The sequence below is a fragment of the Pygocentrus nattereri genome, chromosome 30 (assembly GCF_015220715.1).
Source record: "Pygocentrus nattereri isolate fPygNat1 chromosome 30, fPygNat1.pri, whole genome shotgun sequence".
NCBI classification, from domain to species: domain Eukaryota; kingdom Metazoa; phylum Chordata; class Actinopteri; order Characiformes; family Serrasalmidae; genus Pygocentrus; species Pygocentrus nattereri.
Genome location: NC_051240.1, coordinates 11,777,869 through 11,797,829, shown reverse-complemented (window position 1 = coordinate 11,797,829; position 19,961 = coordinate 11,777,869). Strand labels below are relative to the sequence as shown.

At 39.3% G+C, this 19,961-nt stretch overlaps 1 protein-coding gene and 1 pseudogene across 2 annotated transcripts; both read right to left on the bottom strand.

The window, feature by feature from the left end:
• Positions 1 to 941: 941 nt before the first annotated feature.
• LOC108430038 (regucalcin-like) lies at positions 942 to 8,635 on the bottom strand. Of its 2 annotated transcripts, XM_017702184.2 has the most exons (8): positions 8,488 to 8,635; positions 7,907 to 8,074; positions 6,572 to 6,649; positions 5,265 to 5,447; positions 3,319 to 3,534; positions 3,004 to 3,135; positions 2,758 to 2,912; positions 942 to 1,831 (listed from the first exon to the last, which is right to left on the bottom strand). In XM_017702184.2, the coding sequence occupies exons 2-8, from the start codon at positions 8,067 to 8,069 to the stop codon at positions 1,781 to 1,783; spliced, it is 978 nt and encodes a 325-aa protein (XP_017557673.1). In that variant the 5' UTR covers positions 8,070 to 8,074; positions 8,488 to 8,635; the 3' UTR covers positions 942 to 1,780. The 2 variants fall into 2 exon arrangements, with proteins under 2 accessions (XP_017557673.1, XP_017557675.1); XM_017702186.2 differs by lacking the exon at positions 6,572 to 6,649 and having other exon boundaries at positions 8,488 to 8,633.
• On the bottom strand, positions 7,960 to 18,911 carry LOC108430044 (annotated as a pseudogene).
• Positions 18,912 to 19,961: the final 1,050 nt, after the last annotated feature.

Sequence of the window (19,961 nt, the reverse complement as noted above, 5' to 3'; positions counted from 1 at the left end):
CATGCTCGAAGAATGCCCAATGTAGCCAAATTAAAACAATTTTTGCAAAGAAGAGTGAGTCAAAAATCCTCCACAGCGATGTAAAACACTCATCAAATGTTGGATTGCAGTTGTAGCTGCCAAGGGTGGCACAACTAGTCATTAGGTTTAGTGGGACAATTCTTTTTATGGGTGATATAGATTTTGAATAAATCTTTATTGTCAATAAATGGAATTATTATTTACAAGCTGTGTTTTGTTTTTTAATTTTATTTGGATGATCTTAAACATTTGATATGACAAATCAGCTAATATAAGAGCAATGGGGTGTCTGGACAACTACTTTTCACAGCACTGTATATTATTAATATTTTCAATACCTTCCCCCTTTGCCTTTAGCACAGCTTCCATTCTTCCCTTCAGCTTTCCAAAGAAATCTGCAGGGATATTTTTCCACACCTCTAAGAAGTTGGCTTCATTTTCTGTTTCTCACAATCCAGGTACCTTGATCCTAAACCTTTTCAGCGATGTTGAGGTCTGGACACTTTTACATCTTAAATGGTCAGGACCCTCCGGCAGGCTCAGTGTTTTATTACACACTTCTATAACCTCAGAATAGCTCAATCATTTGCATTGGAGTCCCTGTAGTTACTGAATAAAAAGCCTTAGTATGTAATAAGGGGTTAGGTACTATTGATCTGATGGGGACAGTTTTGGTGGGCTGTCAGGTCTTGCAGGTGGTTGTTAGGAGTCCCATTTTCTCTGTATCGTGGAATTATGTTTTAAATTTCAGTTTTGGAAACTCCAGTTTTTCCCACTTTTTCTTCTTTGACTTTTCCCTTCGTTATGCAAGTGGATTATTTTTTATCACCTCAGAAACATCTCCTGAAAAAATGAATAACTTGTATTTAATGGCCATTTTGACTGAATGAAGTATGGTCTATAAACTTTGCACAGTACAGTTTGTTTTCTTTTGTTTATTTTTTTAATTTCAATTATTAAAAAAAGATTATTGCTCCATCCAGTGAGACACAACACAGTGAAACAACACAAAGTGTTCCTATGGCACAGATGGCAAGATCGTTCTTCATATTCTTATCACATCATATTTCACATATATTTTAACTACTGCACTAAATGTAAACAGGAAAGTCCAAGACAGATTTTAAAAGCTCATTATTTTTCCATCAGTGTACTGTACAATGAAGATATTCTGGACCATCATAAACTCCATCATCATAAATCACTCACAGTTTTTACTAAGCAGGGAAGCAGGAAGGTGTTTTAAACAGTTTATGACTACAAAAAGGTTTTTAAAGTATAAAAATACAAACTTCACTGTAAGATGTTTTATAATTATTATTAATCAGATGGTGCTACAGCCCCCTCAGCACTCCCACTTCCTGCATCCCTGTTGCTAAGCATTAGGTTAGTAATGCTTTCCATTAGTAACATCTACAAGCACATAGAATTAATAGCACCCTGTTTCTTAAATTATGCTTGTTTTAATATTCTAGTGGGCTTAAAGTGCTTTCGCACATGTATCTTGACCGTGAAACGTTTCTTGATTATGGATTCATTGTCCATCAGTATCACTACAGTCTTTAATCCTAAACAAATGGATATCACAGTTACAGACAAGACTCCCTTTTGAGATTCAATCAGAACTGTAATGATTTCATATATTCTTCATCTCCAATTAAACAAAATATCGCTCATTAAATTCAGGGCGTCACTAGTTTGATGTGTGCAGTGATTCTGTTTGGCTGAGCAACAGTTCAGTGCACAGAATTCTCATATCTCAGCCAGCAAACGAATTGGGAGGAATTCCCTTCACTCCTAAACCAGAGACCTAGAGAGAGCAAAGCACACCGGATGAAGAACACATTTACATATTCTGCACACTTGTACGATGTTCAAAAGTTGGACACTCCTGGACAAATAACTTATTGATTTTTTTAAGTGAAAACAAGTTACACGTTCTCTACAAAGAACACACTTCTACACATTTTAATGCACAATTACTGTTTGTGTGCGGAATTAAAAATATTGGAAACATAAAATGTGGCCTGTGCAGACATTCTGCCACATTTTAGTGTATTTTTTATTTTTCAACCAATATGTTAAACTGAACAAACACATTTTTGCAGACAATGCCAAATTCAAGCGTGCACACTTGTGGAGGATGCCTTAACGTATTATCAGTTAGAAATTACATGTAAAACATGCAACATGACTGGGGAAGTTTAAACTGTTGTATAAGTCTGTATACAGAAATATAACACCAGTCTTAAATAAAAACCTCATAATTCCACTTTTTGGGGTTTTTTTTGGCTATTCTTAGAATCAAAACATCATATGACCAGGTTGCACTGTTGCACACAACTATATATAACATCACGCCCTGAAGCACATAGAAGAGTTCATTTCAACAAAGATGCTAAGATTATCACTTTTAGGTGCCTAAAAATATCTAGAAATGCTAAGAAAATGGGTTCACCAGATTGGTTTATCAGTCTACTCAGATTTTAGGAGGCATTTCTTTTTAATAATTGCATATTTATTTTATTTAGACGAGAAGCTATCTGCATGTTTTTTTCCTTCTATAAAGTTTCCATTTAGGAGATATAAGGTTCTGTTATGACAGTGTTGATGAATGTAAATGAGGACACAGTACATGCAGTATACTGGCTGGATAACAGCTTGGACAAAGAATATTCTACCACAACACCTTATGTGACACCCAAATAATAAATAACTGATGAACAGAGTACTTACCTTAAAAATGCAGCCAGCTTGGGGCTGTTGGGCCCGCGCTTCCTCGTCCATGCCTTTATAAGCAGAGGTGACATACAGGTCAGTGTAGTCTTTCCCTCCAAAACAGCATGAGGTTGTTCTTGCAACGGGCAGCTTCACTGTCTGCAGCCTGGTACCTGAGAAAAGCAGACAAGAACAAAAGTCTTAGAAGGCCTCAGAAGTACAACAAAAATTTTAAAAGATATTTATTTACACAGAAATCTTCACCTGTTTGCGGGTCAATGCGCAGCACTCTTCCTCCACTGTAGCAGGCCATCCACAGTTTGCCTTCTGCATCAATGCACATGCCATCAGGAATGCCTTCATCCTTCTCAAGCTGGTATACAGTTCTCCTATTAGCTTAAGAGACAAAGACAGTCGGGCATACAGTCAGTTTGTCTGACAATGATTATCAAGAAACTGTGTACATTCAATTATTCACTGTGACTTTGATAGTCAGAGATGTAGTACTGGTATGATAATATTTTTAAAATATTAAATATAGTTAAATATAATAAATATAGTTCTCCATAGATGACTCACATATGGCGCCAGTCTGCATATCATAATCAAAGACCTCCAACATGAACTTCAGACTGTCTATGTAGTAGAAGTAGCGATGGTCCAGAGACCAATCCAGTCCATTGGAGAGGTCCACCTGGTCGAAGTGTTTGATGACAGAATGGTCAGCTTGAAGGCTATACAGAGAACCCTGCTTCTTCTCTACCTCAGCCGGACGCACCTCGAGACCCATGGTGCCTACATACAAGAAGAAACAGGAAGCAGCACAGAGGAGCACATGCTTACTTGAGCCTGAATCATAGGAAGGCTTATGTTAAGTACAGTATATTTTGTGAGACCACCATTATTATCTAGCACTGCCTTAACCCTCTTGGGCATGGAATTCACCAGAGCTTGCAACTTGCAAAGATTGCAACTGGAATCCTCTTCCACTCCTCCATGATCACATCACAGAGCTGGTGGATGGTAGACACCTTGCGCTTCTCCTTCTTCCACTTGAGGATGCCCCACAGGTGCTCAATTGGGTTTAGGTCTGTAGACATACCTGGCCAGTCCATCACCTTTACCTTTAGCAAGGCAGTTGTCATGTTGGAGGTGTGTTAGGGGCTGTTATCTAGTTGGAAAACTGCCATGCGGTGCAGTTTCCAAAGGGAGGGGATAATCCTCTGTTTCAGACTATCACATTATATGTTGGAATTCATGTTTCCCTAAATGGACCGCAGCTCCCTAACTCCTGCAGCACTCATGCAGTTCCAGACCATGATGCTTTCACCACCCTGCTTGACTGTATGCAAGAGACAGTTGTCTTGATACTCCTCACTAGGGCACCATCACACATGCTGGACACCATGTGAGCCAAACAAATTTGTCTTGTCTTGACTTTTTTGTGCATCAGCTTCAAGAGGCTTCCTTCTGGGACGACGGCCATGCAGATCGCGTTGATGCATTGTGTGGCGTATGGTCTCAGCACTGACAGGCTGACCTCCCACTTCTTCAACCTCTGCAGCAATGCTGGCAGCACTCATGCAACTGTTTTTTGAAGCCAACCTCTGGATATGACGCTGAACATGTGGATTCAACTTTCATCAACCCTGGCGAGGCCTGTTCCGAGTGGAACCTCTCCTGGAGAACCGCTGTATGACCTTTCTATAGCTCAATTTCAGGGTGTTAGCAGTCTTCTTATAGCCTAAGCCATCTCTGTGGAGAGCAATAATTCCATTTCTCAGATCCTCAGGGAGTTCTTTGCCATGAGGTGCCATGTTTGTACCCAAAACACCAAATTTAACAGCCCTGCTCCCCATTCACACCTAGAACCTTGTAACTCTAATGAGTCACATGACACCAGGGAGGGACAACAACACAATTGTGCACAATTTGGACATGTTCACTGTGAGGTGTACTCACTTCTGTTGGTAGCTATTTAGACATTAATGGCTGTGTGTTGAGTTCTTTTCAGAGGACAGTAAATCTATACTGCTATACAAGCTGTACACTGACTACTTTAAGTTATATCCAAGTTTAATTTCTATAGTGTCGTCACATGAAAAGTTGGTTCAGGTTGCTTCATCATAATGGGAGTTACAGCAGAATATTCGGGGCCTCTTTTGAGTGAATCTCCCTGTAGAAGAACCCTTTTTGGTACTATATAGAACATTTTTGAAAGCTTATGCTGTCTTTATTGTTAGACTCAATGAGTAACTTCTATGGCCTTAAATGTTCAAAAGTAAAGGAAAGCAAAGAATTAGCCACATTAGCCACAATTTTTTTCCCTTTGCCACACCAATAAAATTTAACCCAGCCACAAAAAGTTCAGCTATGCTCCTGTATGTGAATATGAACAATGTGTATATCACACTGGAAAAAACGTATGCATTTTGCATTAAGTACACAATATACATTTTACTGTGACAGAGAACTAACGCTTTAGGACCAATACACCATCCTCATAAACTCTCACACTCACACACCTGCGAAGAACCTTCCAGCGGGGTCCACCTTCCCATCGTTAAAGCGAGTTTTGCTCTTGTCCGTGTCCACATGAGCAATAGTGGTGATAGAGCGCTTCTGCCAGTCCACCGCAGCAAAGTGTGTTCCCTCACCAATCACATAACCTCCTGACCTCCGTGGGACCACACAGCCCACAAATGTCTCTAGAGTGATAGTGATACATGAGAGAAGAATTATCCAAACAAATTATACTTTCAACCATTTAACTATTTAAAGCGATAATTAGGCCAAAGGTGAAGGCCAAATAAAGAAACTAACTTCAGAAGATCTTCACTCATTGGATTAAACAGCAGTTAATCCTGCTGTTCAATGCAATCCAATGCACAGGTGCACTTTTAATGTAAGTTAATGTAACAAGATTTATCCGAAGTGATTTTGGACCGTTCCATTGATCCGTTTCCCACGAAATTCTGATGTAAATGACATCTGCTAAATTTCAAATCATGCAGAAAAAAAAACAACAAACAGGGAGATATGTTGCTGTTTTGCTCCGACAGCAATGATACATACACATTTAAAGAGTGCCTTTTTGATTTTCTGAATGAAAATATGTTAACACATCTTTTACAGAGAACGCACTTAAATATGGCACTTTTCTGCAAGTTTTAGGGCACATTTTCTATTTACTTGCTGGGGTTGACATATTGGGAACAACCAAGGCATATGACATAAAATGTGCTATAATTTTTGCACAGGTTACATTTTATACTTTGCTTTTCCCCCAAGATGTTAATAAACAGTTGACCAAATTTGCGGAAATTTGAAGTGAATTTTTTTTCCATTTAAGCAGTGCATTTGCTCTGGCTTCCTCTGGATATGTTAAATTGGCCCTAGGTGTGAGTGTGTGTGAATGTATATGTCTGTCTGTCTGTCTGTCCTGTGATGGACTGGAGACCAATCCAGGTTGTATCCTGCCTTCTGCCCCATGACTGCTGGGATAGGTTCCATCTCCCACCGTGACCCAGAAGGATGAGCGGTTTAGAAATAAGCAGTGCATTTTGCTATATCAGTGGACAAAATGTGGAATTAAGAAATTAGCGCTGTTAATAAATAATTAGTTTTATTTATGCATACATATATATTTTTTATAAGTGGACAAAGTGAACCTGTGATTGGCTACTGATTTGGCTTTCAGGCCCCAACAGTGAGCATGCAGAAAAGGGAAGAATATCAACAGATGAGACGAGAAACCACAGAAAGCAACACTATCGAGTCAGCGCTTAATGCAGATGATGCATCTTTAAAAAAACTACATCCACTTACATACCTAAAGCCAGAGTGGGAGATTGGTACAGTCGGGAGAATTCCTGGTGGGCCGGCAGTGTTTCGGGCCAGTTACTGTGAGCTAATGAATAAACTCACAGCATAAGAATACTCAAACTGTGAATGTTACATCAGATATACATGAGAGTGTACATCTGTAGCATTTGAGGGGTTAAACCAGCGGCGGTTACTTTACTGCGTCGAGTCATTACAGGTAAGACATAAAAAAAACCATAAACATGTTTCATGCCTGCTGTGGCCACATGCTTTAGCCTAGGATGATTAGGTTTAGATGTTTAATACTGCTGTGTTGTTTTTCCTCATCTTCACACATGAGCTATTCGATTTAACTTTCATGTCATCTTCATTTAGGTCTACTATGCAGCTATTGCAATAACCTGTGTTTTTGGCTTTATTCATTATCAGGTTGTAAGTATGTACATCTTTAACTTTTGTACATCCCAGCTGTCTGAGTTTAACTTAATTTTGTAGCCTTCTGTAGGTTCAGCTTTCTGGCTGGTTCCTATTGTTTTGTGTCAGGGATGAAGCGTTGGTATATGCATTGAGACTGCACTGATGTAGCCTGATGTAATGAAATTAATATTAAGTGACTTTTATTAGTCCCACAACGGGGAAATTTCAGCTCCGCAATTAACCCATCCGTGCAGTGAAACACCACATACACGCTCGTGAATGCACACACACTAGGAAGCAGTGAGCACACTTGCCTGGAGCGGTGGGCAGTCCTATCCGCAGCGCCCAGGTATGCAGGTGCCTTGCTCAGGGGACCAAACCAGTGACCTTCCAGTCACAGGGCTGGTTCCCTAACCTCCAACCTATGACTGCCCCAATTGCAGGACATTAGCGCATTGTGTGTGTGTGTGTGTGGGTGGAGTGTGGGCTGGTCTGCACCATGTAACTCCCAGGTTTAAAACCCACTCCAGCCCTGGCCACAACCAAAGGAATTTTTTTATCTTGTGTTCAGTACTAAGTGCTAAATTTTTGTGTATTATGTCTGCAGCGATGATGCCCTAGTTAGATGGTTGTGAACCTCCAACTTTCATTAAAAAGATGTCTAGTTTACAAAACTGAATCACAAATAAATAATAAAGAAATATCTTTATTTTGTACTTTTGCATGTACTTTTACACTTCTACTCAAGTATAAAATCTGTCATTTGTTTTTTAAACTAGATTATAGTAATCCAATAGATTACTAAGGGACTTGTGTGCTTCTACCACTTCTGGTCAGTGCAACTTACATTATGCATTCTCGGATTCAAGTGTGGTCAAGGTCCTGGTTAAGGGTCAGAGTCAGAGTTGACATCTGATTTGCTTACCTGTAGACATACTCTCTATTTGATTGGTCAACGAGCTCCACCTGCTGATCTTCTGGCCAGTGATGTCCACATACAAGAGAGTGGAATCTTTCTCCTCCCAGACGGGACCCTCTCCGATCTCATTGGGCTCCTTCACAACGCACTCCACTTTAACGGAGGACATGGTCTCTGAAAAAGCAGAGAGTCAGTGCCTGTGAGCTGCAGCGCTTTAGTCCGCCTGAAGCCAAACAGACCGTGACAACTAGAGCATAAGGGAGAAACAACGGGAGATAGCTGACAGGGCAGAGAGAGAGAGAGAGAGAGAGAGAGAGAGAGAAAGAGAAAGAGAAAGAGAGAGAGAGAGAGAGAGAGAGAGAGAGAGAGAGAGAGAGAGAGAGAGAGAGAGAGAGAGTTCGGCGTAATTTTCGACATGAAACCTAAACTGCTGCTGTAATCGGCACTGATTCTCTAAGCGAAGTCCAGGCCGTTTCAGAGCGGCGGTCATGTGACAGCAGACAACACAAACTTCCCCTGAACGACTTCACCGCGCCGGGAAAGTTTCGCTTGTAACGTATTTAAACAGAATCTTCGCTCCACTTTACCTTCGTCGGTGTGATCGACCCTCGCTGTCCAGTCCGTGTCTAATCGCTCTAATCTGCTCGGTGTTTGCTTTCAAGTGCATGAAATTCGCAGCGTTTGGACTTCTGACCGAGCGAGTGAGAGCAGCGCCCTCTGGAGGCGGTGCGATAAAAAAAAACAGACTGTAGAGGCAGAACCTAAAACACCACAGACTCGGGAGGTTCAGCACTGCTTTTAAACACACACACGGAATATATTCCCTACGGAGCCCCGCTGATGACATCCTGTTCAAATAACTTATTGACTTATTAACGCGTGGGAACGAGATCCTAATGCGTGGCCACGACTTAGTAAGGGGCGGGAATGAGATGATTAAGTCATGGCCATGACTTAGTAAGGCGTGGGAACACGATCGTGGCCTGATCGTGGCCACGCATTAGTTTTATTTCTACAGGATGTCAACAGCGGATCGCCGTGGTATTCATTATATTTTATATATTTTCAAAAAAAAAAAACCAAACAAACAAACAAAAAAAAAACAAATATATATATAATCATATATTTTCTCGTAATGGAGAGTCCAAGTCAGAACTGTGAGAAAGTAGGTCATAAATATGAGATGCTAAGTCATAATTATGAAATAAAAAACATCATAAGTATGAGATTGAAGCTCATTATTATGAGGTACTAATGAGGAAGTCATAATTACAAAAAAGTAAGTCATAATTATGAGATACTAAGTTGTAATAAGATTGCAAGTCATAATTTTAATATAGTAAATCATTATGAGATGCTAAGTTATAATTATGGAAAACTTTCACATTTTTTTTATTAAATTGCTACGGATTTTAGGCTTATAGATATGTTTACTCGCTGCCAAAGTTCAGTCTTAGAAGTTAGTTGCATTTTCTTCTCAATCCAAATAATCCCAAACACATTCACAAACACATTGATGTTGAGGTCTGGACTCTGGGGTGGTCAGTCCCTTGTTCAGAGAACACCAGCAGCTTTGTTTGATTGGTCTGATTCCTTTTCTCAGTCTCTCTTCTTCACAGCTACACATCCTTTCAGACTCACAGAGCTGAGTTGTTCTCACAGTGGAAGGATGGACAGAAAAACTTTTTCCCCCCACTTACTTTCCTTTGACGTTCACCATCCATATGCAAGTGGATTATCCTGTAATGAATCCCCTCAGAAATGTTTTGTAAAAATGTATACATACTTATACGTAACGTAGCCATTTTGGCAGGGAATTAAACAAATGAAGGGGAGTTTTTAAACACCTCAGTGTCACTGCTGGGCTGAGAATTGTCCACCAACCAAAAATATACAGCCAACACTGTGACCACTGATGAAGGACTAGAGGATGACCAACACAGCAGCAGACGAGCTATCGTCTCTGACTTTACAGCTACAAGGTGGACTGACAAGGTAGGAGTGTCTAATAGAGACAGTGAGTGGACACAGTGTTTAAAAGGTCCAGCAGCACTGCTGTGTCTGATCCACTCGTACCAGCACAACACACACTAACACACCACCACCACATCAGAGATACTGCAGTGCTGAGAAGGATCCACCACCCAAATATTACCTGCTGTGTGAGGGTCTATGGGGGTCACCTATATTGTAAGTGGAGCTGATAAAATGGACAATGAGCGTAGAAACGCCTGATTAGTGTATATGCAGTGCTGTAAAAAGTATTGCCCCCCTTCCTAATTCTTTCTATTTTTTGCATATTTGTCACACTTTAATGTTTCAGATCATCACCAGTAAATGCTGTTTTTAAATGATGATTTCATTTATGGAGGGAAAAATGCTTTTCAGCCCTACCTGGCCCTATGTGAAAAAGTAATTACCCTCTTTACTCTGGCTCCTAAATCAGTTAATCAAATTCAGTTGACTGTTGGGTTTAATTTCACTAGGAACACCAGGCATGATTAATACCAGACCTGCTGAATCTAAACATCATTTAAGCAGAACCTGTCTGGTAATGAGAAGCAGGCATGAAGGTCTCAAACAGCAGCGCAGGATACCACAATAAGAAAGATACTGGTCAAAAATAGGAGTTGCAAGGTGCAAACCACTGCTGACCAAAGAGAACACAAAGGCTCATCTCACATTTTCCAAAAAAACATCTAGATGACCCCCAAGACCTTTGGGAGAATATTCTGTGGACTGATGAGTTGGAACTTTTGGAAGACACGCCTCCTGTTTCATCTGGCATAACACACCACCATAAGAACATCATACCAGCAGTGAAACATGGTGGTGGTAATGTGATGGTCTGGGTCTGTTTTGGACCTGGACAACTTCTCATAATTGATGGAACAATTAATTCTGCTCTCTGTCAGAAAATCCTGAAGGAGAATGTCCGCCCATCAGATTGTGACCTAAAGTCCAAGCAGTGTTGGGTTATGCCGCAAGGACAATGATCCAAAGCACTCAAGCAAATCCTCAAATTAATGGCTCAAATGAAACAAAATGAAGGTTGTGCAGTGGCCAAGTCAAAGACCTGAGTCCCATTGAGATGCTGTGGCAAGACCTTAAATGGGCATTTCATGCTCAAAAACCCTCCTGTGTAGCCAAATGAAAGCAATACTGCAAAGAACAGAGGACCAAAATTCTTCCACAGCGATGTAAAACACTCATTAAATGTTGGATTACAGTTGTAACTGCCAAGGGTGGCACAACTAATCATTAGGTTTAATCTTTATCTTCAATAAATGGAATTATTATTTACAAACTGCATTGCCTAAGAATAAAAAAATAAATGATTATGCATTCTGCACACTTACTGAGTCAAAACTTTGAGTCCTCCTGGTCAAATGATGTTTTGTTGAATTTCTAAGTGAAAATAAGTTACACATCCTCTACAGAGAACACACTTCTGCACATTTCAATGGACAATACTGTTTATGTGCTGAATTGAACATATTGGAAACATAAAATGTGGTCTGTGTAGAAGTTCTATCACATTTTGCTGCATTTTTTTCCTCCAATATGTTAAACTGAACAAATACATACTTACGGAAAAATGCCAAATTCAAGTTTGTACCCTGGTGGAGGATGCCTTAACTTATGTTCAATTAGAAATCAACAAAACATGTAACATGACTGGGGAGGTTCAAACTCTTATGTATGCCTGTATATGAAAAATATAACACCACTCTAATATCAAAACTTCATAATACCACTTTTTTACCCTAGTTAGAGACAGCAGCTGCCCTTTACATTGGATGTAAAGAATGTTTAGAATACATCTTGAGTAAAACTCTGCTGTTTCTCACTCTTGTGTTAACTGCCTTTTCATTTTTTTCAAATAAATGTTGTTCCACTTTCCTAAACTCACCATAATAGAAAATGAAAATTAATATATGAATACATTTCTACAAACAATTCACCATCTCAATAAAAATAACTCAATAATCTGACTACAAAGTAGATAGCTATTGATTTTGCAGTTAACAACATATCACTGCTGTCGGAACAAAACCACGTATCTCCATTTTTGTCATTTTTCAGTTTTTGATACAATTTAAAAATACCTGTTGCTCTTTACATTGTGTGTAAATTCCATGATAAATGGACCAAAAGAAATGGCTCAAAATTACTTGGAAAGACATCTGGTTCCATTGACTTACACAAAAAGTAAAGTAGGTTTTTTCTTTCTCCTGTAAAGTTATTATTTTGGAGATACAAGGTTTTGATATGACAACTGCAATACACTGTCACCTGCAAAAGTTTCAACATCACTGGTCAAATGTCATGTTTTGCTGAGTGCCCTGAGTTTGTTAACACATCCTCTATAAAAAACACACACAAACTTCTGCACAGGCCACATTTTATATTTTATTTCTTCTCCAATATTCAGGACACAAACAGTAACTGTGCATTAAAATGTCCATAAGTGTGTTCTCTATAGAGGATGTGTTCATTTATTTTCACTTAGAAAATGAACAAAACATCATATGACCAGGGGTGGACAAACTTTTACATACAACTGTATGTAACATGATGCTATGAAGTGCATGCACGAGTCCAGTTCAACACTGATGCTAAGCTTAAATGTTTTAGGAGACTCAAATAAAGAATGCTAAGAAAACTGGCTCACCACTGGCTCACCACATTGATTTATCAGTCTACTCAGGCTTTAGGAGGTGTTTCTTTTTAATAATTGCATGTTTTTTTTATTTAGAGTGAAAGTATTCTGCAAGTGTTTTCTTCTTCTATAAAGTTTCCCTTCTGGAGATATAAGGTTCTGTTATGACAGTGTTTATGAATGAGAATAAAGACAGTACATGCAGTATACTGGCTGGATAACAGCTTGGACAACGAATATTCTACCACAACACCTTATCACATAATAAATAACTGATGAACAGAGTACTTACTTTAAAAATGCAGCCAGCTTGGGGCTGTTGGGCCCGCGCTTCCTCGTCCATGCCTATATAAGCAGAGGTGACATACAGGTCAGTGTAGTCTTTCCCTCCAAAACAGCATGAGGTAGTTCTCGCAACAGGCAGCTTCACTGTCTGCAACCTGGTACCTGAGAAAAGCAGACAACAAGAAAAGTCTTAGAAGGCCTCAGAAGTACAACAATGTGTCTAAAAATATTGGTGACACTTTACATTATGGGTTGCAAATTAATGGATATTTACACGCTGATAAGTAATTCAATACTGATTATTTATGTATTTATTAACTACTCATTGAGCATTAGTTACTGATTATGTACTTATTAATTACTAATTGAGTACACTGTTAAATGACTGGTTTATCATTAGTTCACAGCTTAATTACTCATTAACTGTGTACTAACCGCCACAAGTATGTTTACTCATAAATAAGTAACATGACAACTAACAAGTGTTTGTGAGTTAATTCTGTTTGTAGTCCCTACATTAATCTGCTTACTGGTCATACATTTTCCTCCACTGTGTATTATACTATAAATTCACAACTAAGGGCAGCACACACACACACACACTGAATCATAGAGAAAACCTAAGGTGACATACTGATCAGGCCTAAAACGCAGACGGCTTTATCAAAGACGTGTCTAGACAGCTGCCTTTAAAAGCAATAAAATATATTTGTAGGAACTGCACATATTGACAGTATATGTCACACTCTAAAGGGGAATTTTTGGGATAATAGCATGGAAATCCAATCTTGGATCCTTAAAAAATGTAGATGAGATGTGCAAGTATAAAAGACATAAGAGACTAAATGTTAATTAATAATGTGTGTATATTTCCCTTTTTACTTAAGAGGCCACAAAAACAGACAGAGAAATTAAAATATAACTAGTTGCTAGTAACTAGTTAAGTCTTAACCATGAGTTTACAGTATAATTAGTAATGAGAATAGTCACTTTAGTGGGAAGGACACAAAGAGGAAATGAATTACTTACATTAAATCAGTAGATTCATTAACAGAAAATCAATGGGCTTTACTCATAAGTACTTGTTAGTTTTCATGTTACTTATTTACAAGAGTAAGCGCACTTATCAGTTCATTAGCGTAGTTAGTGGCACAGTTAATGAGTAACAAAGCTGTTAACTAAAGACAAAGTAAACCACCAGTTAACACTGGGCTCAATTACTAATTACTAAGTACATACTCAGTAACTAGTGCTAAATGAACTGTTAATTAATATATAAATAATGAGCATGTATTTGACTTTTACCATATCATTTTCCATTAATGTGTGACCCTTAATGTAAAGCATTACCAAAATATTTATTTACATACAAATCTCCTCACCTGTTTGTGGGTCAATGCGCAGCACTCTTCCTCCACTGAAGCAGGCCATCCACAATTTGCCCTCTGTATCTATGCACATGCCATCAGGAACACATTCGTCTTTCTCAAGCTTGTATACGGTTCTTCTGTTAGCTTAAGAGACAAAGACATACAGGCATAGGGTCAGTTCTCCTGATACTGACCCTATGTCTGACCACTGAAGAACAGGGTAAAAGGGGGCTAAGGAAGTATGCAGAGAAACAGATGGACTACAGTCTGTAATTGTAGAACTACACAGTGCATCTATATAGTAGGTGGAGCTGATAAAATGGACAATGAGCATAGAAACAAGGTCATAATTTTATGCCTCATCAGTGTACCTTGTAATTGTATATTTTTTGCTGTGGCTTTGATGGTCAGAGATCCAGGCCACATGCCTCTGGGGATTCAGTACTGATATGATAATAAGGATAAATATAGTTCTCCATAGATGACTCACATATGGCTCCAGTCTGCATCTCATAATCAAAGACCTCCAACATGAACTTCAGACTGTCTATGTAGTAGAAGTAGCGATGGTCCAGAGACCAATCCATCCCGTTGGAGAGGTCCACCTGGTTGAAGTGCTTGATGACAGAACGGTCAGCTTGAAGGCTATACAGAGAGCCCTGCTTCTTCTCAAACTCAGTCGGACCCACCGGCAGACCCATGGTGCCTACATACAAGAAGAAACAGGAAGGAGCACAGAGGAGCACATGCTTACTTGAGCCCGAATTGTAGGAAGCAGCACAGTCATTTTGCCCCAACAGCAATGCTATGTTAACAAGAATTAGCTTGACTGTGGGTCACAAGTCAAGCACAATGAAGCATAATTAAGCAACTTACAATTTTATCATTTTACACAGGAAGGTGAAGGTAGTGTTAGGAGTCTTGCCCAAGGACTCTTATTGGTATAGTGTAGGGTGCTTACCCAGGCAGGGATTGAACCCCAGTCTAGAGCGTAAAAGGCAGAGGTGTTACCCACTACACTACACCAACTATTCAGTTAATATCTGAATAGTTTAATGCCTCTAAAAGCCCCTTCACAGAAAGTTATGACACAAAATGGTTGTGTTTCCAATAGCTGAAAAAAGTGTTACAGGGAGATTCACTTGAAAGAGGCCCTGAATATTCTGTAATAACTCTTTCAAGGATGAAGCAATCTGAACAAAACAACATGCAACGTGCTCCTCAGTACATGGAGCTTTGAACAAGCTAGAATGCCCCTGAGTTGGACCGATGAGGTAGGCGCTGGATAGCCGTCATGACATTTAACCTCCATTTGCAACTTCCGGGTGCAGACCCCTGTACCCCATCACTTAGTGCATCGCATGTAATGCAATCAATTACACATGCGTCAAGGTATGTAATGTATTTTTGGGTTCAGATTGCTTTATCCTTACGGGAGTTACAGCAGAATATTCAGGGCCTCTTTCGAGTGAATTATCCTGTATAAAAATAGCTTTAGTTAGCTAGAGATAAGGTTTCGTCTTAAACGTTTCAAAAATTTGAAATCACGGATAATATCAGCTTGGTAGTGTTGGTAGTCATTGAGTCAAACAATGCACAATTTTTCAGCTTGTTCTTCTGACCACTGCACATATGTTTATCTCTTGCCCCAATTCTGATTTAAGCAACAGGCTGATTGGCTCATTTTATTGGAAGGCAGGACTTATTTCACCCAATGACCAGTCTCTTCCTTTATAACATCCTAGCTTATACTTTGCTGCCTCTATAATTAGACTCATTAGCAACCTGGAGCTGAAATGAGTAACGTCTATGGCCTAACATGTAAAAGTTAATGCACTGAAAAAAGTAACGTGTGATGAAGAAGATTATTAGCTACTCTTTTATTTTTCACTTTGCCATCCTAATGAAATCTAACCCAGACTCTCCATCGAAAAAGTTCAGCTACGCTCCTGCATGTGAAGATGAACAATGTGTATACGGTACTTTCACACAGGGTGTGTAGGGTGCATTTGTTGTGGTGTATAGAAAGGAGAGTAGCACAGAGGCAGGACACACACCTGCGAAGAACCTTTCACCTTCCCATCATTAAAGCGAGCTTTGCTCTTGTCTGTGTCCAGGTGAGCGATGGTGGCGATAGAGCATTTCTGCCAGTCCACCGCAGCGAACTCCTTTTCCCCTGCAGTCACGTAACCTCCTGACCAAATATGTATTGATGGATTGGCCACAGTTGGAAATGTTTGTAAACAGCAGGCTTATTATTCAGTTATTAATCACTAAATTAGAATCTATATGAATTTATATAGTTTAACATTAATTATTTGATAAGTGATGTACACTGTTCAGTAACCCTTGCACTGAACTACCCTTGTAGTTTATATGCATGTTGTCACTGTAGGAACAAACCCCCCCCAAAAAAACTTTACAGGAGAACGTTCTGCGCTTTCAGTGTAAGTCAATGTAGCAAGGTTTCATTCTAAGTTTCATTCTAAGTGCACCGTTACACTAATCAACTCGGCATGAAACACACTGAGACAACGCAAACAATGGCTGCTAAATCTCAAGGTAAGAAAACTAAAAACATGGAGATACAAGGTTTTTTTCTGACTGCTACAATATGTATACACATGCAAAAATGTAAACCTCCCCAGTCAAATTACTTCTTGATTGTTAACACACAGATAATGCATCCTGTAAAGAGAACACACTTAATATTGGCATTTTCTGCAAGTTTTAGATATTTTATTCGCTGAGTTCAAACAAATAAGGCATAAAATCTAAGATGTGCTATAACTTTTGCACAGGCCACATTTTGTGTTTTACTTTCCCCCCACGATGTTAACAAACAGTAATTGTGGAACAAAATGTGCAGAAGTGTGTTCTCTGTAGAGGATGCATTCATTTAAGTCGTATAACATGAGAGGGAGTGCGTTATCGCGAATTAACATCACAGCTGTGATGATCTGCGACCAAATCAGAGCCGTGATGTTATAGCAATAACACACGACCTCGAGTGTTCTATTGCTTTTATACAACTGTTAAATAAATAAAGTCAGAAATACATAAACTGGGCCAAGAACGTGTCGTTTATTATTTTTTAATGTTAACAAGCAGCTTGTTGCTACATCAACGTCAGAGTAACGAGCTCTGCCCATTCGCTACACAGCTGGCAGTTCGTTCTCCAGCTACTTGTTTTGTTTCAGTCAGTCTGTAAAGCTTCTTACAGCCCATTTTGTTTGGCGAATGGTATTTGGTTAATTTCTGGCTGATTCCAGGTTGTTTAGCTGTTCTTCTGTCACAGAAAAGCTGGAAAAGCTGCTCAGTGGTGACAACAGTTTGGGAATTTAGTGTAGTCTCATCTTCAGAGTCTGACCAAACCAGCTGTCGGTCAAACGTGGCATTTTTGTGTGACTGTTTGTGGCAAAGTAAGATTTAAAAACATTCAAATGGCTTGAGCGTCTCCTACAGTAGTCAAAGTCGTTGCCTAGCAACGCCATCTCAGCGGAGTGATACAGTGTTTGTGAAAAAAACGTGTTGTTATGGTGAAATAACTGCAGTTAGTACACCTCTCAACCAATCAATTTGCATGGCCAGAACTAACTGTTGTAAAATTTTACTTAGAAAATCAACAAAACAAAATGCATTTAATATGCATTAGAGTGGCAAATTATTAAAGTACATCATCATAATTAATCCCATTGGTCTAATTTGCTCAAATATAAGCAAATTTGAATTGTCTTTTTGTAGTGCATTTTGTTATAATTATATGTGTGGACAAAATATGGTGTTAAAAAAATAGTGCTGCTGATAATTAGTGATGCTGAAGTAAGCATATATGCTTTTAATTAGTGGACAAATTCTGCAGACTCTATGGTTAACAGTGGATAAGCCAATACAAGAACAGCCACAGGGGCCAATGAAATTCAGTCCATTCTGGGCTCATAAAATTCCTTTTATACCTTTTAAAATGATAAAGGCACCCTTTATTCCTTTTAAACTCAACTGAGCTTTAAAGTTTAATCCTATCAATGCATATTATATTATATTATATTATATTACATTATATTATATTATATTATATTATATTATATTATATTACACACTTGTGGATTTTATTGTGGTCAAGGTCCTGCTTCAGGGTCAGAGTCAGAGCTGACATCTGATTGGCTTACCTGTAGACATACTCTCTATTTGATTGGTCAAAGAGCTCCACCTGTTGATCCTCTTGCCAGTGATGTCCACATACAAGAGACTGGAATCTTTCTCCTCCCAGACGGGACCCTCTGTGACCTCACTAGGCTCCTTCACAACACACTCCACTTTAATAGAGGACATGGTCTCTGAAAAAGCAGAGTCAGTGACTGTGAGCTGCACCGGTCTGAAAGATAGTGACAACTACTGCTTTCTACATAATCAGGAAAAAACATCCACAAAACAAACATCCCAATTAAAATCTGGTGTAAAATTGTTTGACAGTGTAATTGCACCCATTGCACTGTATGAAGTGAGGTATGGGGTCCACTCAGTAAGCATGAGTACACTAGATGGTACAATCATCCATCTCACAGAGTGCCTGAATGCAGAATTCAGTACAAGGTTCGATGAAAAACGCTACCAAATGCATGGAGGGCAAAATTAGGCCAAGTTCCATTGATCATAGCACCTAAAACCCGAGAGCTCAGCCTTAAGCGCAGTGTCCTCTGTCAGCTGGCTCTGCAACTAACCATGTCACTGATCTCTAACACACAGCAGACTCGGTCCAGCACTGCTGACCAAAGTCCAGTCAGAGTAAACCAAATAATCAAACGTAGCAGAGCTTTCAGGCCCTAAACACAGCATGAATAAACAGAAGATTTTTCACCATCAGCGGTCCATAGCAGAGAAAGATCCTGACCAAGTACAGGATCAGTGACCACAGTCTGGTCATTGAAACTGGCAGATATAAATATGAAAAATATATTTATATATATGGATATAAAAAAAATCCTGAGCGCCCTGAGAGAGGAGACTTGGAGGTCAATGTCTGAGTGAGGTATGAGAAAGCCTCACTCTCCCAAACAAACAAACAAACAAACAAACAAACAAAAAACATTCTCCTAAATTATGGAATTCTATCAGAAAAATGACCGGTTTTCCTTGGAGAAGGACACACAGCATCTCTTGCTGCAAAATATGTACCAACAGGTCCCCTGATGGACAAACACACTTCACGTCCTGACCTCACAGACCCCCACCAAAGCCCTCACTGTACAGAGGTTAAATATGCTGTCCGTTATTAGTCTTATTTTATTTAATTACTTAATTTTTTCATTATTATTTTACTATGGCCCTGCGATGGACTGGCGACCTGTCCAGGGTGTGTCCTGCCCTCCGCCCAACGACTGCTGGGATAGGCTCCAGCACCCCCCCCCCCGCGACGGAGAGAAGCGGCGTGTGTGTGTGTGTGTGTGTGTGTATTTTATTATGACCGTTATGATTATTACTATCAGTAATTCTATATTTGTTTTTAGTTCTATAGAGTGTGTTCAGTTTTATTTGCTTTGAAGACATTATATTCAAAACTATAAAGTTAATAAAGTTTATTTGAATTTGAGTTTGAATCTGAATTTAAGACACAAACGCGCAGGAATCGGCACTGATTCTCAGACTCGGAGCGAATGAAGCGCATCCACATGTTTGAACACTCCCCATTAAACGACTTCACCGCGCCGGGAAAGTTTCGCTTGTAACGTATTTAAACAGAATC